This window comes from Thunnus albacares, chromosome 11 (assembly GCF_914725855.1).
Source record: "Thunnus albacares chromosome 11, fThuAlb1.1, whole genome shotgun sequence".
NCBI lineage: Eukaryota > Metazoa > Chordata > Actinopteri > Scombriformes > Scombridae > Thunnus > Thunnus albacares.
The window spans coordinates 31,182,501-31,201,192 of NC_058116.1; the positions used below are offsets into that span (position 1 = coordinate 31,182,501).

The window sequence follows — 18,692 nt, forward strand, 5'->3', positions numbered from 1 at the left end:
CTTATGTACTTTTACTACAATACTATAACTACATCAAGCTCATAATACTTATGTACTTTTACTATAGTAGGACTTTTACTTGTAATGGAGTATTTTTACATGTCTGTATTGGTACTTTTACTTCAGTAAAGGATCTGAGTACTTCTTCCACTGCTGCACACGTATATATTTCAGTAATGTGTATCTCTTACGACCACTGAGAGTTCTTGTTGGTGCTGACTTGAATTTCTTTTCACACATCAGCAACATCACCAAGTTGCCTTCAGTCACCTCAGAAATATTTCAAAAATGTGTTGCTTTCTTTTTCAGTCAGACTCTGAAACATGTGTTCAAGCTTCCTTTATCAGCAGCACAGTTTATTATAACAGACGTTTCACTGGTCTAAAGACATCCAACGTATCCTGACCAGGATCAGACACCTGCACCGACTCCCTGTTCACCACAGGATCGACTTTAAGGTTTTACTCCTCATCTACAAAGCACTGCCAGGTCTGACTCCAGGTTATATATCCAGCATGTTTATCAGCTCTGTGTGTGTGTGTATGATATTGTGCTTTACAGATAAACTTAAATTATGAGGTAAATTAATAAAGACGTTGAATGAAATAAGTAAAATGTGGAAATAAAATCATTCAAACTCAACAGCATTACAAAGTAAATAAGTGTATTGAGGGAAATCCAGCAGTAATAATGTTGAGGATGCATAAAAAAGACTTTGAATTGACTGTAATGACTGTTATTGGGCTGCAGCTGTAGAGCTCACAGCAGTCATTAAACGGATGTTGCTGTTTGTTTATTGTCATGTTAAAAGCTGCTGCGTTGCATCTTCACTTAATCCCATACGGATACTAATGAAGGAAACGAGCAGAGCTTTTAATTAAAGTAAGAACACGTAATTAGACCACACTGTTCATAAAGACATCGGACGACTGAACGTCTGCGAGGAGAAACACGGCTTCATCAGTGAAGAAGACGTGTTGTCTGTTGATCTGTACGGGAGGTGAAGAGCGGTGTGATTAAAACAAACTATATGTGGTCAATGTATTTTTCTGTGAAAAGGACATTTGGATGTATATTTGCGATGAATGAGCTTTATTTCTTTATTTCCAGCTCTGGTGTTTGTTTTGTTTTGTTTTTTTAAACTTTTTATTTAATATGGAGGGTAAAAATAGTTTTGGGCAGGTTGTGACAATTTAGACTTTTTTGTAATTAAACTCTGGACAAACAGAATTAGATACAAGTAAAAGAAAAAATAATCAACCAGAGAGACAAAAATAACAATAACAATAACAATGTATAAACAAATATTGCATGAATTCATCATATATTTTCATTAAATAGTAGGAATATTTACTTGCTCTCTTGGTATTTATTAGTTGTTGTGAATAAAATTTCAAAAGATGCAAAATCCGTCATTATTTTCAACCATTCAGCAACATCTGGCTGTGTGTGGAGAACAATCCTCAAAGCACCGATAAAACCGTCCAGTGACGTTCAAATGTTTGTTTGTTTGGACACCAGAGGACGCAGAGAGAGACCTGCCTGCTAAGAAACACAGCTGGAGAGTTTCTGGCATCAATAGTTTATGTAACTGCTCTCTGATACTTGTTTCAAAAAAAGGAGAAACTGAGGTGGACTGAGATGGATTGAGGTGGACTGAGGTGGACTGAGATGGACTGAGGTGGATTGAGGTGGACTGAGGTGGATTGAGGTGGATTGAGGTGGACTGAAGTGGACTGAGGTGGACTGAGGTGGATTGAGGTGGACTGAGGTGGACTGAGATGGACTGAGGTGGACTGAGGAGGTGGACTGAGGTGGACTGAGATGGACTGAGGAGGTGGACTGAGGTGGACTGAGATGGACTGAGGTGGACTGAGGTGGACTGAGGTGGATTGAGGTGGACTGAAGTGGACTGAGGTGGACTGAGGTGGACTGAGGTGGATTGAGGTGGACTGAGATGGACTGAGGTGGACTGAGGTGGACTGAGGTGGACTGAGATGGACTGAGGTGGATTGAGGTGGACTGAGGTGGATTGAGGTGGATTGAGGTGGACTGAAGTGGACTGAGGTGGACTGAGGTGGATTGAGGTGGACTGAGGTGGACTGAGATGGACTGAGGTGGACTGAGGTGGACTGAGGAGGTGGACTGAGGTGGACTGAGATGGACTGAGGAGGTGGACTGAGGTGGACTGAGATGGACTGAGGTGGACTGAGGTGGACTGAGGTGGATTGAGATGGACTGAGGTGGACTGAGGTGGACTGAGATGGACTGAGGTGGACTGAGGTGGATTGAGGTGGATTGAGGTGGACTGAGGTGGACTGAGGTGGACTGAGGTGGAATGAGGTGGACTGAGGTGGACTGAGGTGGATTGAGGAGGACTGAGGTGGACTGAGGTGGATTGAGGTGGAATGAGGTGGACTGAGGTGGAATGAGGTGGACTGAGGCGGATTGAGGTGGACTGAGGTGGACTGAGGTGGATTGAGATGGACTGAGGTGGACTGAGGTGGACTGAGGTGGACTGAAGTGGACTGAGGTGGACTGAGGTGGATTGAGGAGGACTGAGGTGGACTGAGGTGGATTGAGGTGGAATGAGGTGGACTGAGGTGGAATGAGGTGGACTGAGGCGGATTGAGGTGGACTGAGGTGGACTGAAGTGGACTGAGGTGGATTGAGGTGGACTGAGGTGGACTGAAGTGGACTGAGGTGGATTGAGGTGGACTGAGGTGGACTGAGGTGGACTGAGGTGGACTGAGGTGGACTGAGGTGATTTCAGGGCCGTCCAGCAGAGGGCAGCAGTGATCTGTTGATACTAAATCTAGTTTTCATCAGAAGCTTCTTCTTGTTTTCAGATTGAAGACACAAAATAATCAACTGGCCGATCACAGAACAAAAAGGACTAAAAGGTTTAATTATTGTCATTTAACATACGATTTGTCTTTAATTACAGCACAGTAAACGCATGTATAAAAGGTTTAATGTGTTTTATTGAGGCATTTTAAATCATCCACTTACCATACGGAGTGTTTTCCATCATTTTATCAAATCAAAATGATTATTATCAAATTAAAAGCAAATAATTTCTTCATCTTTTCACTTAATATAACACTCAGAGTCTCTACACGGCTCCTTATTAGTAGATCAGCTCAATTTGAGAAGCTTTGTGTGATTTTTCACTGACAAGAGTTTGGCTATATTCCAATAATCCCCCCCTTGAGAGATTGACAGTCGACTCCTGCTGCGTTCGTGTCACATGGGACAGAAAATGTTATTCAAAGCAGATTATTTTGATATGTTTAAAACATGTGTGGAGAGAAGATCACACTTTGTCAGCTTGCCAGTTGAGACATCCTGCTCTATCCTCTAATTACTCATCACGCTTCTCAGATACGTTCATCTTTACAGCCCTAATACATTTGCATGATTACTCAGATTAACTCCATATAATTGTGTCGAATTATCAATTAGAAAAATGCTGTTGAGTGTGTTTGTAGGAGAAAATGAGGGATTTATTCGCGTCTACGTGTTCAGTGAAGTGATGAGGCGGTAACTGACAGCCACTGACCTTTTTCCACAGCAGAAGTCTGGCAACAAAGACGAGCGCTGAGCAAATCAGGCTGCAGCAGATAGTGTTCATACAGCCACTAAACAGCTTGTTCTCTGTCTCTCTTTGATCTGCTGGATAATGAACTTGTTTGTTTGTGTTCACGTGGCGCGGAGGGAATGCTGGAATTCACGGACTTCATGAATGATTCATGATTTAGGAGCAAACGTGCCATGTTTGGGACAATTCAAGATGAACGTGCAGAGAGACACGATTGGACGTTATTGCAAAAAAAAAATCAGAACAGCGACATACGGACAGACTGAGTGTTTAGGAGATCACAAACAGGAACGGAGGAGGAAATCTGGTGGAAACGACCTTCAGAGAAGAAATGATCCTCTTTAAAACAGACGACTCACCTTTGGTGTTGAAGAGGCGGGACTTCCTGCAGGTGTAAACCACTTCCTGCTGGCACTGCTCTGACGCCACGACGATGGCGCGCAGTTGCTGAGCCGAGGCGCTGTAGTTGAACTTCATGACGTGAGGTTTCTGCAGAGACGAGCCCTGAACTCTGACCGGAGCTGTGACGTTGTGGCTCACAATCGTCCACACCTTCTCCTCTGAACACACACACACACACACACACACACACACACACACACACACACACACACACATAAACACATAAATTAGCTAATATTTAAATATAGTTGCATGTTGTATCTCTCACAAGTCAGTTTTACAGACAAGAGAGTCACAAAAGATGATTCTAGATCTCCTGGTGATCCTGCACATTGTGCAAAAACACAGTGACATTTGCAAACAAGACAAGTTGCATCAGAAGAAAGGATATCACCTCACTGATGGCAACGATATTTCATGGATTTTGGACAAACAATTAAGATTAAAAAAAAATAGAAAGAAGAAAAGAGAATTCTTCTGGATATATAACCTTGAAACATTACAACATGGTCATTTTTGCCTTTTGGACTGTTAGGGATAATCTGCTTCTCAGTTTAAGAACTACAGTTCCCATAATGCTTTGGGGTCAGTGTGAGTGAGCTGTGAGCTACACCTGAGCTCTGTTTCTGAAGAAGACTTATGGATGTTTATGTGTGTTTGTCACACTGAATCTAACAGGATGTATTTCCTGATGTATTTCCTGATTATTGACATATTGTTGCATCCAAATGGGTGCAAACGGTTTACAAAAACAAGAATCCTGGCAAAGATGAAATGATTATTTTGCAGCGTTGTCACATGGACCTTAACAGAAAACGTCACACAAATGAAGTTCTACACTGCGATGAAGCGTATCGAGTGAGCGTAATGATTTCTCTCAGCACAGTGAAGTGTCAGCGCTGCAGATCGATGCGGTTTGATCCGTGAGAGACTCCACTCTTTACTCTGAGCTCTGGTCCCACCGGAGCTCGGAGAGAGAGTAAAGGTGACAACGTGGTGGACTGCGGTGAACTCACCTGTCATGTTGCAGTAGACCTGCGCGGGCCCCAGGGGGCCGCTCCCGTCCGGATCGATGGAGTAGAAGCCGGAGGAGCTGCCAGTCAGCTGGTAGGCCTCGCAGGACGACTCGTAGATGGCTGGAAGCAGCAGACGGTGCAAACGAGTTCAGCTGATACTGAACACAATCTTCCTCTCTGACACTGTACATCTACATGTTTTCAGGCTTTTTAAGGGTTTTTTTGGATAAAAGTTTTAGATTTTTTTTTCTCTTTTTTTCTAAGATGTCTTTATAAGCTCTTTCATGTTTTTAAAAATCACACCAGCACAACTGTTTAAAGGACAAGTTCACAGTTTTTACAAAAAATTAAAACAAGAGTCACGTGTCCACATGAACAGTGAAAGAGGTTTTCCTCGCCCGTATACCTGATGAAGCTCAGACAGACCTAAACGTTGTGATTTAATAGATATTTCAGCGGTTCAGGAGCTCCGACGCACCTGTCACATACTCAGGTGTGCAGGAGGCCAAAAAATCCACAGTGTGTCCACACAGTCATTTAAAAGTCTGTGTGAAGCTTCTATTCAGCTTCATCAGTCTGAGTTAGTCATATCAAGTGGATATCTGACACATTTACAGTCTTTTTAGCATCAAATTCCCTCTTTGTGTTTCCTCGGACAGTGTTTCCCTGTTGAGCTGCAGGTGGAAGTATAGTAACAAAAAGAGGAACTTTGGCACTAAAAAGACTGTAACGTTGAAAGATATCTACTTGATTTGACTCATTTGGACGCTGAAGCTTCATATTAGCTTCAGATAAACTTTGAAATACATTTTTTTGTCCTCCATCACTTCCATTGTAAGGTCATTATGAAGGGATCTTCTAATGGTCAGTATGAACAGGAGGAATGATTACAGCAAGAAAAACAGCTTTAATGTTCATTTTGGCTCCTGACTGTTGTTTTAAGACAGACTAATAATGATAATAATAATAATAAATGTAATTAATATAGCACAATTTATGCATAAGATGCAACACAAAGTGCCTAACATAAAAGCAAATAATCATAGCATTTATAAAGAAACAATAAAAACTAGGAAAATAAAAAAAATGAGATCAAATTAAATTAAAATGACAGGATAAGACATGATAAAACAACCTTCAGGAATCATCAAGATAATATAAAAATGTATGTATGATCACTGCTCACAGTTGTGACACGTCGCTCCAGAGTAGCCGGTCCCTGAACAGTCGCAGGAGAAGGAGCTCCAGGACTGCAGACAGCGACCTCCATGTTCACACAGGTTAGGAATACACCTGCAACACAGAACAAAACATATAATATATATATATATATATAAGCTCATCTTTGATCCTCCCCTGCTTGCATCGTTCTATTGAAGGTGAATATAAAGGAGTTAACAGCAGACAGTGGTGAGTCTTCCTCAACCAGCGAGTTAGAAACTTCAGCTGCAACTTGAAGCTGCATTCACTGATGTTCACTAGTTTTCAGCAGAAACAAGCTGTGAACACAACACTGACACATCATCAGCTTTTAAGTTGATATGTTGAACTTGTTAGCAAACAGTTGCTTTATTTCCACATCCAGCAGTTACGGAGCAACATTATCATTCATGTGGAGTCGTGTTTCTGTCCACCTGGTGAATATAAGTCCAATATTCACTCTCTTTTAGCTTCTGATTTTACTTTCTACCAACTCCTGAGGGAAATATCTGGCTCTTTAGCTGCTAAATGCTCCACTATGTTCACCAGCTAGTCTACAGCTAACTGTATTTGTTTGGTGCTGAGCAGGTAGTGTACAGTTGCTTTTTACAGCTTTTGCATTGAAAACGATGCTACGAGAACTCTGAGAATGAACCAGAACAGTAAGACAGTTAAACAATGAGCTGAAACTCACTATAAAGCTGCAGAGTCACTGATAATTCTCTGTAGGTTCATTACTACGAGCCACAGCCAACACATCACACACTGACAGCTCAGACTGTGATGAAAAATATTGATTACGGCTGCTTTAATGATATTAACAGTTTCGGGGTTTTGTGTCATGTCATGAGGTCATGAGGTCATGTAGATTTAACAAGCAAGTCAAATTCTAGTCAGAAACAATAAACTTTAATATCTAATCTTTTTCTCCCATCCAAAATACTAAATGAAGCATAATTTAAACTGCGTTCTCTCTCTCTGTCTTTGTATTTCCATGTGGATTCTCTCCAGAGACTGAAAGCGGTTGTTGAAAGTTGTTTGTGTTGTTTTTGCACATTTTGCTTATAACAAACTTCCACCGTCACAGTCTGGTGAAGGCAATTCTGCAGCAACTTTGATCTCTGCAAACAGATGTGTCACAGCAGCATTTAAAGCATGAATAAATATATTTAGAAAGACACAGAGTGATTTGAGAGAATAACCTAACGGAAGAATATAAGGTCAGACGAACAAGGTGATGTGATCCACATTATCACCACTTTGTTTTTTTCATTTTTCATGCTGTTATTAAGACTGACATTGGGGGAAAAAAAGTGACAATATCACTTTAGTATTTTAATAGCATTTGTTTATTGGTGTTGAGATGCTGTCGTCTGAAGGTGAGAAATAAAAGATGTGATGTTTTCTCTAAAAATAAAAGCATTACTGTCAGAGTAGAGTTCATGTTTACGGGACTCGAACACAATAAGCACTTCAAGGAAACTTCAAACCACATTTCTTTTTCCGATTAATAGTCCCTTCCTCCAGTTTCACATAATTGCCGTCCTCTCAAGCATGCATCTATAATTTCATACACTTTCATCTCTCATCCATTAATTGCAGCAGAGCGGGGCCGGCCGCAGCTCGGATAAGGTTGCAGCAGTTGGTTTAATTACCATCAAGCTTTTCTTTTTTTTTTTTTCTATTGTTGTGTTCACAGCTGCTCTCACAGGTCATGAAATTAAAGCAGCCGACCCGCAGAAGTGCACTCTCGTCATAAACTGAGTCATGAAGTTTGATTGGATGCAGAGAGAAAAGGAGGAGAAGTCACATAAAGGTTAATCTCTTAACAGAAGCACGAAACCGTGGTCACAATCCTGAAACTGAGATCATCAAACATCAAATAAAAGACTCAAATCTGAGAGCCAACTGTGTCCCTGCAGCACAGCATACAGCTTACAATACTTTAAACTCAAAAGTACTTAATACTTATACATACTTTAATTCTTGGTTGATAGAAGAAGAAAATATTGGTGGATAAATGTCGTCAGGAAAAGTGTCAAAGGTCCAAAACTAACTGAAGTGATCACACAAGATGACGTGTGAACTTTAAAGCTACTAAATGTTTGAGGCCAAGATCAAAGATTGATATTTAGGAGTTGAAAAAAATCTAATCTAATATATCAGCTGATGTTTATTTATTTGACATAAACATTTTAATGAAAGTCCTTTAAATTTCTTTATAAAATTGAATAAAGAGTAAAAATATGTGCTGAGGACATTTTACAGTGAGCAAAAACAACACTAACAGCAAATATAAGGGTTAACTATGATTATTATTATTATATTATTATTATTATTACAGTGGCCCTGAGAGTTCAAAGCACTGCAAATGCTGCAAAGTCAGAAAACATGACCAAATACAGGAAACACAAAAAAATATGTAGGAAATACACACACAAAAAAAATACAGGAAACACAAAAAAAAGATACAGGAAACACAAAAAAAAGATACAGGAAACACAAAAAAAAAGATACAGGAAACACAAAAAAATACAGGAAACACAAAAAAATATGTAGGAAACACACACACACACAAAAAATACAGGAAACACAAAAAAATACAGGAAACACAAAAAAAAAGATACAGGAAACAGAAAAAAATACAGGAAACAGAAAAAAATACAGGAAACACATAAAAATACAGGAAACACAAAAAAAAATACAGGAAAAACACAAAAAATACAGGAAACACACAAAAAATATAGGAAACACACAAAAAATACAGGAAACACACAGAAAAATACAGGAAACACACAAAAAATACAGGAAAAACACAAAAAAATACAGGAAACACAAAAAATACAGGAAACACAAAAATACAGGAAACACACAAAAAATACAGGAAACACACAAAAAAATATAGGAAACACGCAAAAAAATACAGGAAACAGCTCAGGCCACTCTTATTTACAGGTTTCGACTACGAGCTGCAGCGTCGGTTGGAAAGTTATTTTCTAAATACTGTCCATGTATTGGTGAAGGTGCTTTTCTTCATTTGCTTTGGTTCTATTTATTTCTGGTTCCATTTATTTCTCAGGGCCACCATACAATTATATTTTTTTTTTTTTATAAAAAACACAAATAAAACAAATTTAGGATTAAACTGAGATTATCAAAATATGACTCAAATATATAGAAATTAGCAATAAAATAAAAAGAAAATATATTAAATGATGTATTTCCTTAATGAGGTAGTGTGTGGTGCAGCAAAGTCTGTATTATAAACACTAAATTAATTTTTCCCAATCAATACGTCACTAATGACATAATATTTTTGAATTAATTTCTCCTTTGTTGTCTTCCGGTTGCTGTAATACAACTGACATACTGGTGACAGTATATAGATGCCAGTACGACTGTGAAAAGCTGAAATCAGATGATAACTAGATACAAGATACAAGAAATGTATCTTTGTTTCATTTGCATTTGTTTACAAGAAACGTATCTTCCACATATTCATCTATTTTTAAGTGGAATTATAAACTTACCATTTTCCTGAACATCCCCATCAGACATGTTTTAATACACATAAATTAATCTGCTCTGAATGTTAATTTGTCTGATCGGATCAGAGTTTTTATACCTAGTTATGAATTCTTAAAGGCGACATACTGTTTTTTGTGATTGTTATTTTTATACTATTATGATGTTGGATGTTAAACATGGTCAAACTTCCAATTAATGTATATAAAAATGTTCCCTGTAAGTCAAAACCCAGGGCTTCAGCCCATGGATGTATAAAGAGAAGTGGATACAGCGTCAGAGGCGGGGTCCTGTTCATTCCTATGAATGTTGCTCTGTGGTGCATGAAGCCAAAAAAGCCACTTGCTGAAAACATACTGCACGTGCTCTATGGACCCAGTGGGGCTCACTAGAGACTCTGTCGGCTGAGACAGCTAACTTCCAGTTTAGCCCTCCGGCTGATTTGAACAGGGATAAAACGATACAATCATGCGGCTTTTCTAGACTTTCCAAATGGACCGAATGGATCACATTCTGATAATGAGACGAGTCATTTCCTGGGGGTTGTGACACTCAAAAAAATGTATCTGCTGATTTGCAGATGTCTCTTTTACAATGTAAGTCTACAGGAGAATTTTTTTTTTGGCCCAATAGCATCACATGTCGCTGTAATTACACCGTCCACTGTTAATTGTCCGCTATGTCAAATTGGCTTCAAAGCCTGGTGCTGTTCCTGGGGGTCGCTTCAGCCTTCCCTAAACTCTCTGTTTGCAAAGCTTCCTCTTCGTGATGGCATCAGATTGTTCGTACATGATATGTTTACGTAGCCTCTGGATCTGGAGGAAGCTTCCTGAAGCTGACCAATCAGAACAGAGTGGGCTCATCAGGAGGCGGGGCTTAAAGAGACAGGAGCTAAAACGGCCTGTTTCAGACAGAGGCTGAACTGAGGGGCTGCATAAAGGACCAGTAGAAGATAAATAAGGAGTTTTTAAATGGAAATCATGCAAAGATATTCCAGTATATAAATATAGATCTCCTCTTTAAAACAACATCTCCTTCTCTCCCACAAATCCCACATCTAAGAATATGTAAATACTGTTGAACTGCTGGACACCAGATGTCTACTCCTTCACTGTAAAGTTCATTCTCAGTGTTTGTGCTCTGGAGGCTTCAAGTTTCCACATCACACTTCTGTAAGTTGCATACTGGACCACGATTGGCTCCAAACTAGTTGTGATGTCACAAATCCTGCAGGTGTTAAACTGAGATTTAAGGTGAGCTCAGAGAAACTTTCCTCCTTCAGCAGATGAATGCGAAAACTGTACGTACATCATTCTGCACAGAGAAGAGCTGAGAACAAGAAGTAAAACATGTTTAAAAGTGGAAGGGAAAGTGAGCTGACACATGTGGCAGGAAGTGATGTGTCGTACAGCTGTTTGTAACTCTGACACAGTAATGTTGTACAATCTGGGCAACATAGAGCAGGTAGCTTCGAATCTGACACGAGACACCGAGACTAAGACTCCCCTCAGGGCAGAGACAAGAGAAGATGGCAGCTGAAATGTTTGTGTCCTCCCTGTAAATGTTCCAGACAACATGCAGACGCCGCTGGAGCTGGTGGGTCTGATCCGGTTCAGTGCTGTGCAGGTAATGAGGGACTGATGCCACGCAGCACGGGAGGAAGCAGCTTGTTAGTAGAGCCCTCTGCCTGGGAAGGTGTTACCGAGTCTCTGCTGCAGTTTAATTAGATGATCCTGACAGTCTCTATTGGACACGGTGTCAGTGACTTCCAGTCTGCTCTGTAGAAAACATGTCGCTATCACAACAAATGAACAATGCAGGCTGATAAGTCGCTGCTGCTGAGTCGCATTAAGAGATCTCCATTTTGACTGGTGAATGCTGGATGTGTCCTCTGGAGGACGCGGACAGCTGAAGCCGCCCTTTCTCCGATAAGACTGTCAGCCACATGAGCAGCTCTGTGAGGCTGTAATTGTGAAGAAAACTGATGTTTAAGTTGGAAAAAAGTTGAGGTCCAAAGATAGATTTGAATCCTCAATAGTCAGAGCAGGTGCCTGAATAACTGTCAATGAAAAACAAACGATTCAGCAGTGGCAACTGTTCACACTCATTGTTCAACGAGTTCTCAGAACTTAACGTTCAAAGCGACGCATTTGACCAAGTTATTCATATGACCATTTTCTTTCTTTTTTCTTTATTATATAGCTCTTTTCATTATTTTTTAGTTGAAAGACAGAACAGAGCACACCAGGTCCATGAAGAATAATTCTTCTTGCAAGAAGTGAAACAGCTACAGCATCCAGCCAGACAAGGCGACATATTGAGAGGACTGAATAATAACGTGGTATATTTCAGAAAAAAAGTCAAAAGTAGGTGCAATATGATCAATTTCTGATGTGACAGCACCATGGTTCAGGTTTGGTGAGGTTGGGAAAGATGGTGGTCAGGGTTAGAAGAAAGAAGAACCAAATCTGGCGACCCAACCTCCTCACAGTAGTTCTGTCTTTGAGGTCCTGTTCAGGTTAACGTACTGCAGGTCGTTTAAGGCGTTTGAACAAATGACAAATGCTGTAAATGCCTCTATTGTGTGGACACTGCACTACATTATGTCAAAAGTCAGAGCTTCAACCTGCTCTGAAAGCTTTGTTTGCAATGTTTTTCTACTTTCCTGACAAGATGACATCAGATCGTCACATGTCCATAAATGTGTGTCTGTAATCTTTGTTGCTAAGGTGTTTCCATGTCTTGTCCACGCTCATATTTTAGATGTAATTCAGCTCCAACATGTACGGATGGATTTGAGAAGTTGACATTTGGAGTAAAGAAGAGAAAAAGAAGTGGAATTCTGCTACTACAGTTTGTCTACATAGCCTCCAGAGCTTCCTGAAGCTGACCAATCAGAACAGAGCGGGCTCATCAGGAGGCGGGGCTTAAAGAGACAGGAGCTAAATCAGCCTGTTTCAGACAGAGGCTAAACTGAGGGGCTCCATTAAGGACCAGTAGAAGATAAATAAGGAGTTTTTTACTGTAAATCATGCAAAGATATTCCAGTAGAGCCCCAGAATATAAATACAGACCTGGAAATGTGCAGAGCATGTCTCCTTTAAATGGAAGACACTTGGGGGTATTGGCATGTAGGGGAACTGGAACGACTGTGGCGCTAGACGAAAAGTCAAAGGATCACTGAAGTCATTAGGATTCATCCTCTAGGGAACATGAATGTCTGAACAAAATTTCAGGACAGGATATTTGAGATATTTTAGTCTGGACCACAGTAATGGACCTTTAAACTGACATTTGCTTCCCTCGAGCCCCGCCGCTGTAACATGGCTAAAAATGAGATGAGATGGCCCAGCCGCCTCACTACAGCTACAGTCCCAGCACTCTTTGTCAACTTGTCAAGTCAAACATTTCCAGGTTTCTCATCAGGAAATGGCCCTTAAACAGCTGGTGGTGTAATTACCAGAGGTTAAATGGTCATCGACTGCCCCAAAACCGGGTAAATATGTATCACAACATGTTTCTCAAATGTAAAAGTTGACCTCCTGAACAAAGCTGTGAAAGAGAACATGCTAACAACTCTTTTACCTATCTCTGATGCTGCAGGTGTCAAACTGAAGCTCGTTATAATTTCCAAGCAGTCCCTGCTGGATGTGACTGAGGTTGATTGGCTGGCTGTTGATGGATATGAGCCGCATGCAGCCCTGGAAGGACAGAGTCGGGTTCTGACAGCCTGCTGGAGGACAGCCTGTGTGGAGAAGATGCATCAAATACAAAACACCTTTAGCCCTGCATGCTAGTGGAGAGCAGAAACCTTTCAAGAGCTGTTCTGATACTGGATGTGTGTAAGACAAATCTGTGATGATCTACTGACCTCCGAAGTAGAAGCTGCCTCTGGGTTCCAGTTGTTCCCACTGTTCGATGGTGGAAGCCGGCTCGTTGTCCAGAGTCAGACTGATCTGCAGACTTCTGGTGTCCAGACTCACAGAGTGCCACAGTCCGTCATTAACTCTGTGACCTACAGACAGAGAGAAAGACTTCACATCAGACTTCACCGACAAACAGTTTAGTTTTCTGTGGCACAAAATCATTTTTTGTACCTTAAAGGAGTAGCTTGACATTTTGGGTAATGCACTTATTTGCTTTCTGGCAGAGTGAGATAAGAAGATCATTTCATTTTTGTCCGCTGGTTGCTGTTTTACAGCTGCTTATGTGCTGGACTATTTTTTTTGGCTGGGATCTGTTGTGGAGACTGTATATAGCCAAACTAGCTGTTTCCACCTGTTTCCATATTTTCCATATTTCTTATCTACGCCAACTGACCCAGACTGGAACAGACTTGCTCCAACTTTTTCAGATTCAGACTCAGCTCGACAGTCGTCACATGTTTTCCCACCTTAACTCACTGCCAGTGTTCTTCCCATATTGTCAAACTTTTTGACAATTAATTCCAATGAACTGCTGTGATTAGTGGATTTGCTTGTGGAGGTGGAGTAAAATTTTTGCTTTGAGTTCAAATGTGGGGGATTTTGCCACCAAAATTCTTGCTGTTGACAAAAGGAAAGCTGTCTTAAGTGAGCTGACATGTGAAAAACATTTGGCACCACACGATTTTATACTATTTTATATAAGAACGAGAAGCAATTCTTGTTGATCTTGTATGGATGAACTGTAGCTCTGAAGGATTTCAATTTCTGCCTTTGCATTACAGTTAAACAATATTTCTACCAGTATTAATAACACTGTACTCAACAAGTTCATTTCTGAACACTGGGAACACAGTTCGTCACTAAAAAGAAGTCTGATGAAGTAAAGAAACATGATCAGATGATCTGACAGGTTGTTATTGTTGTTATTATTGATAGCAAAACTACATACTGCAACTGGAATGTATCTTGAGTAGCTACTAAATGTACTAAAACTGTAATTTAGCCTAATCCACAATCTACTTTTGTATTGACATGTTCAGTGACGGCATGACGGCAGCTGTGAATAAAAAAAAAAAACGCTATTTTGTTCTTGATTAGAGCTCAGAGGAGACGAAAGGGTTCATGCACATTTATTGAGAGTTATTTCAATTTGTCAAAAATATGGGCTGTTAGGTCGGGTTTGTCCAGGCTCTTGGGGGAACGTTTGCTCTCACAGAGTCTATCAAAGTCCAATGATGCTTGTCCTCCTCCCGAAAGACTGCAAGAGCCTCGGGCGTCGTTCTCTCCACTCGATTGGCTCTTTCATGGAACAAGCGAAGTAGCCGTGAGGGACTGCTGGCGAGCTCCTTCCCCCCCCTTCACAGCTTGTATCCATCTCAAACTGAGCTAGAAGTGACAAACATTGTCTATATAGAGGCTCTAATGTCTTTTATATCACATCAGTGATATATATTACTCAAGTGTCTGGAAAAAGAAAACATTTGCCTGCAAAATGTTTCATCAGCCTGCTGGTTTCCCCCCTGTGGCTGATCTGTCAGACATGTAAGAGTCTGTATGATTCAGCCGCGCCGCTGCCGCAAGGAAACAGTTTGATGACTTTAATGACATCACTACTCTACCAGTCACCATGTTCATCCCAACACCATGTCTACTCCCCTTTTTTAATGTTTACTCATCTTTTATTTCTAAAAAATAAAATGACTGATATTACTAGCATTTATTTTTAGCATACAGAAATTAGGGATGTGCAGAGAGCCCAGTATTTGTATTTGTATCTGTATTTGTATTCGAATAAAAGTGGAAAGAGGCCTAAAAATCCTGTTTTTGTTTTTATTACAATTTTAGAATTTTAGAAAATTAAAGTTACAATTAGTGTTCATAAATAAACTACCTTATGAAGGAGGTCCCCACATCGGATCTTTAACTGGAGTCTCCCAGATCATAGACGACTGCGCTGACTACTGAACTAAAACTTCTCATCGCCTCATTGCAGACAGACCTCTAACTAACAAATATTTTTTAAAAAATAATATTTTTTTAAAAATATAATAATGTATCATGCATTTGTATTCAGGCACACCCCTAATAGAAATATAGTTTATGTAGTTACATAGATAAATACTCTCCCAAGACTGAAAACATGATGCTGTTATTAGTCTTTGGAGCCGTTTCTAAACAAACTAACCTGACAAACATTAATGTCAGTTTGTGTGGGAGTTGGGAGTCTATAAGCTGGATAAAAGAAGAAACTGATCGATATTCTCTCCACAGTAGTGTTTTGGCACTCAGTACAGCACTATATCAAACAGGAGCTTTGAGTTGTTCCTCAAACTGTCCAGCATATGAAAAAAAATGTTTTACATTTACAGTGTTTGACTGCTCTTGTAAAGTTGGAGCATGACAGAAAACATGAGGTCAAGAGTAGACACAACCCTGCAGGGCGCTGCTGTACGTTTGACACTGTTATGTTTGACACAGCATGTTGTTGCAGCAGGAAGGTTAAAGTTTTTAAATTCCTTTTAGATTCTATAAACTGACTCTTTATAAGGTGTTCATTCCACTATTGGTGAACTGATTGTATGTTAGTGATTATAAGGAAACAGTCCGACATTTAGTGAAATCTTCAGTATTAATCAGCTGTGTGTCCAGTACAGAGAAAGGCCCAGGATGTGTTTAGCCTAGCTTAGCACAAAGACTAGAGACAGGGGCAAACTGCTAGCTAAAAGAAAAATAAATCTTGTTGTACATTGTTCATTGAACAGGTGTAGAATTATAAATGTAAAAAGGAGACACAGTGTCTGCACACAGCATCTCTCAGGTCCTGAACTCATGGTGGGGTTTTTAGTTTGAGCTTTGTCATGACTCTACTGTCAACTGAACCAGCTGACTACAGGACAGTCTGATGTTTAAGCTAGGTATCCAAACTTCACAGTTTTTTGTGTGTTTTTGACCAAGACAGCAAAAACAACTGGTATCAAACGCTTGCTCAGATTGATGCTCTTCTTTATCAGTCCTATTCATTTTTGTCAAAGTCTGACACTGTGAATGAATCAGCTGTTAGCAGTTCCTGTTTGCAGTGTAGTCATGGACGTACAGACAGTTATCACTGGATTACTTTGATACTGAAGAAAGCTGAGAAATGTGTTTCTCAGGCAGGTTCTGAAGCCTCTTCTTTCTTTCTGCGGTTTCTAGGCAGATTTATGGAGGTTTATTTGCGATTGTCTGTGTGTGTGTTCAAACTTGACTGAGTTATGACTCTAAGAAGGAGTCCAGGTTTACAAGTTAGTGCTAGATGTCACGCTATAGCACCGACATCTCAGACCAAAACAAACGTGTGTGTGTGCACGTTTACTCAATCAAGGTGGAAAAAAAAAGAAAGAAAGCCAACAACTCATGAAACTCAGATCAAACTGTCAAACTAGGCCGTGCTGATCAAATATGGATCAAGATTCTGTTACTGTGTTACCTTTTTCTCACCTCAAATGTTTTTAGAAACATATTTTAGTGAACTGTTTGGCTGTAATGTGAGAAATTTTGCGGCTGCCATCTTGGAAACGGGCGCGGAGAACACGGAGGGACTCACGTGCACTAACATGAACAGAGAAGCTTGGATAACACAGAGGGAGCGTGACTTCATTCACTGCTCAGGACTCCATTACTCCACTATATCTTTACGTAGCAAATAGTTGTTTGCTGACATCCAGTGAGGCTCATTTATCAGTCATTTATTGCTCCTTCAAGTTTTCTTCAGTATCACAGTAATCCAGTGATAGTTGTCTGTACATCCGTGTTACACAGCAAAGAGGAGCTGCTAACAGCTGATTCACATGACTTTTAATGGAGACTATTTGACAAAATGTAAACAAATCTGGTGTTAAAACGTGTCTGAAAGAGAACAGCTGCTCCGACCTGCAGCTGACTTTACAGCAGCACATCTGATGAGCTTTTATGGGGTCTTGCTCTCCTGATGCTTTTATATGTTTCCATCTGTCAGATCAGCAAAAACATTTTTGTAGGAGAGGGAAAAACCTCAGAGATCCACTTTAAAAGACAAAGATGTCGCTCCGGATGGGATTTAAATGACAGTAGGAGCAGCGAGTTCACTGAAAAAACAGTCGCTCATTCCAGTTGTAGTTATTACTGGGGTGGGGGTGGGGGTGAAAAATTAAAATGTTAAAATCACCTCACCTCCCCTTGAGAAATAACTCCCACCCAAATGGGGCTTCAGTTAGCAATTAGTGTTAAGATATTATGTGTCCTGAACACAGAGATGACACCGATGTCAACGTTCTCCTCTGACTCTGGGACACAGAGAGGATTTCTGTTTCTTTTACAATATGCAGCTGCTTTTGCAGCAAGTATAATAGAGACATCTCTATTACGCTCGAGGCACAGCTAGTCTTATTATTTAAACTGTAAACTCAGAAACCAGGCAGGTAAATTCCACCCAGCATGTTCATGTTTATTGTCCCAGCTTGGGGACACCAGAGGAACCGTGAAAGATCCAACATCAGCTGCTGTTTAAGATACACAGTGCATTCACTGTTTAGTTTTGATTCATCACTTCCTGTGCAGAGATTTTCTGCATCACATGGACGAGTATCACACAGAAACCCCGATGTGAAGAATTTACCTCCTCTGTCTGTGCTTTGTGCTCAACATTCAGATATGAAACAAAGTCTGTTCACACAAATTTACTGTCTGAATCTCAACGTTGTCTCCTGATGGGCCTTCATGCTGAGTAGTGAGATTAATTTCTTACCCACAATGTTCTTTGTAATTACTCCCACTGTGGCCACAGTAATTATCCAAAAAAAGAAGGAAAAAACAAATAGAAGCCAAAATAACACTGATATAAAAATGGACATGGCAGATACACACGAGATTAAAACATGAACCTCAAAACTTCCGTGAGCTGAAGTTAGAGATCGTCTCAAAACTTCTTCTCATTAAACACACAACATCTAAACAAGAACAACGGTCCAAAACATCTCTGATCTGTAGTTTCCTGCTGTTTAAAAC

The 18,692-nt window shown here is 40.2% G+C and overlaps 1 protein-coding gene across 1 annotated transcript in view; it reads right to left on the reverse strand.

Annotated features, from left to right (window-relative positions):
* The window catches only part of cntnap5a (contactin associated protein family member 5a), a 111,769-nt gene that overhangs the window by 30,223 nt on the left and 62,854 nt on the right, over nucleotides 1-18,692 (reverse strand). Inside the window, exons 9-13 of the mRNA XM_044366215.1 lie at nucleotides 13,616-13,759; nucleotides 13,330-13,489; nucleotides 6,206-6,312; nucleotides 5,020-5,139; nucleotides 3,961-4,161 (exon numbers count right to left, since the gene is read on the reverse strand). Coding sequence (XP_044222150.1) covers nucleotides 3,961-4,161; nucleotides 5,020-5,139; nucleotides 6,206-6,312; nucleotides 13,330-13,489; nucleotides 13,616-13,759 — 732 coding nt within the window. The remainder of the gene's footprint in view (nucleotides 1-3,960; nucleotides 4,162-5,019; nucleotides 5,140-6,205; nucleotides 6,313-13,329; nucleotides 13,490-13,615; nucleotides 13,760-18,692) is intronic.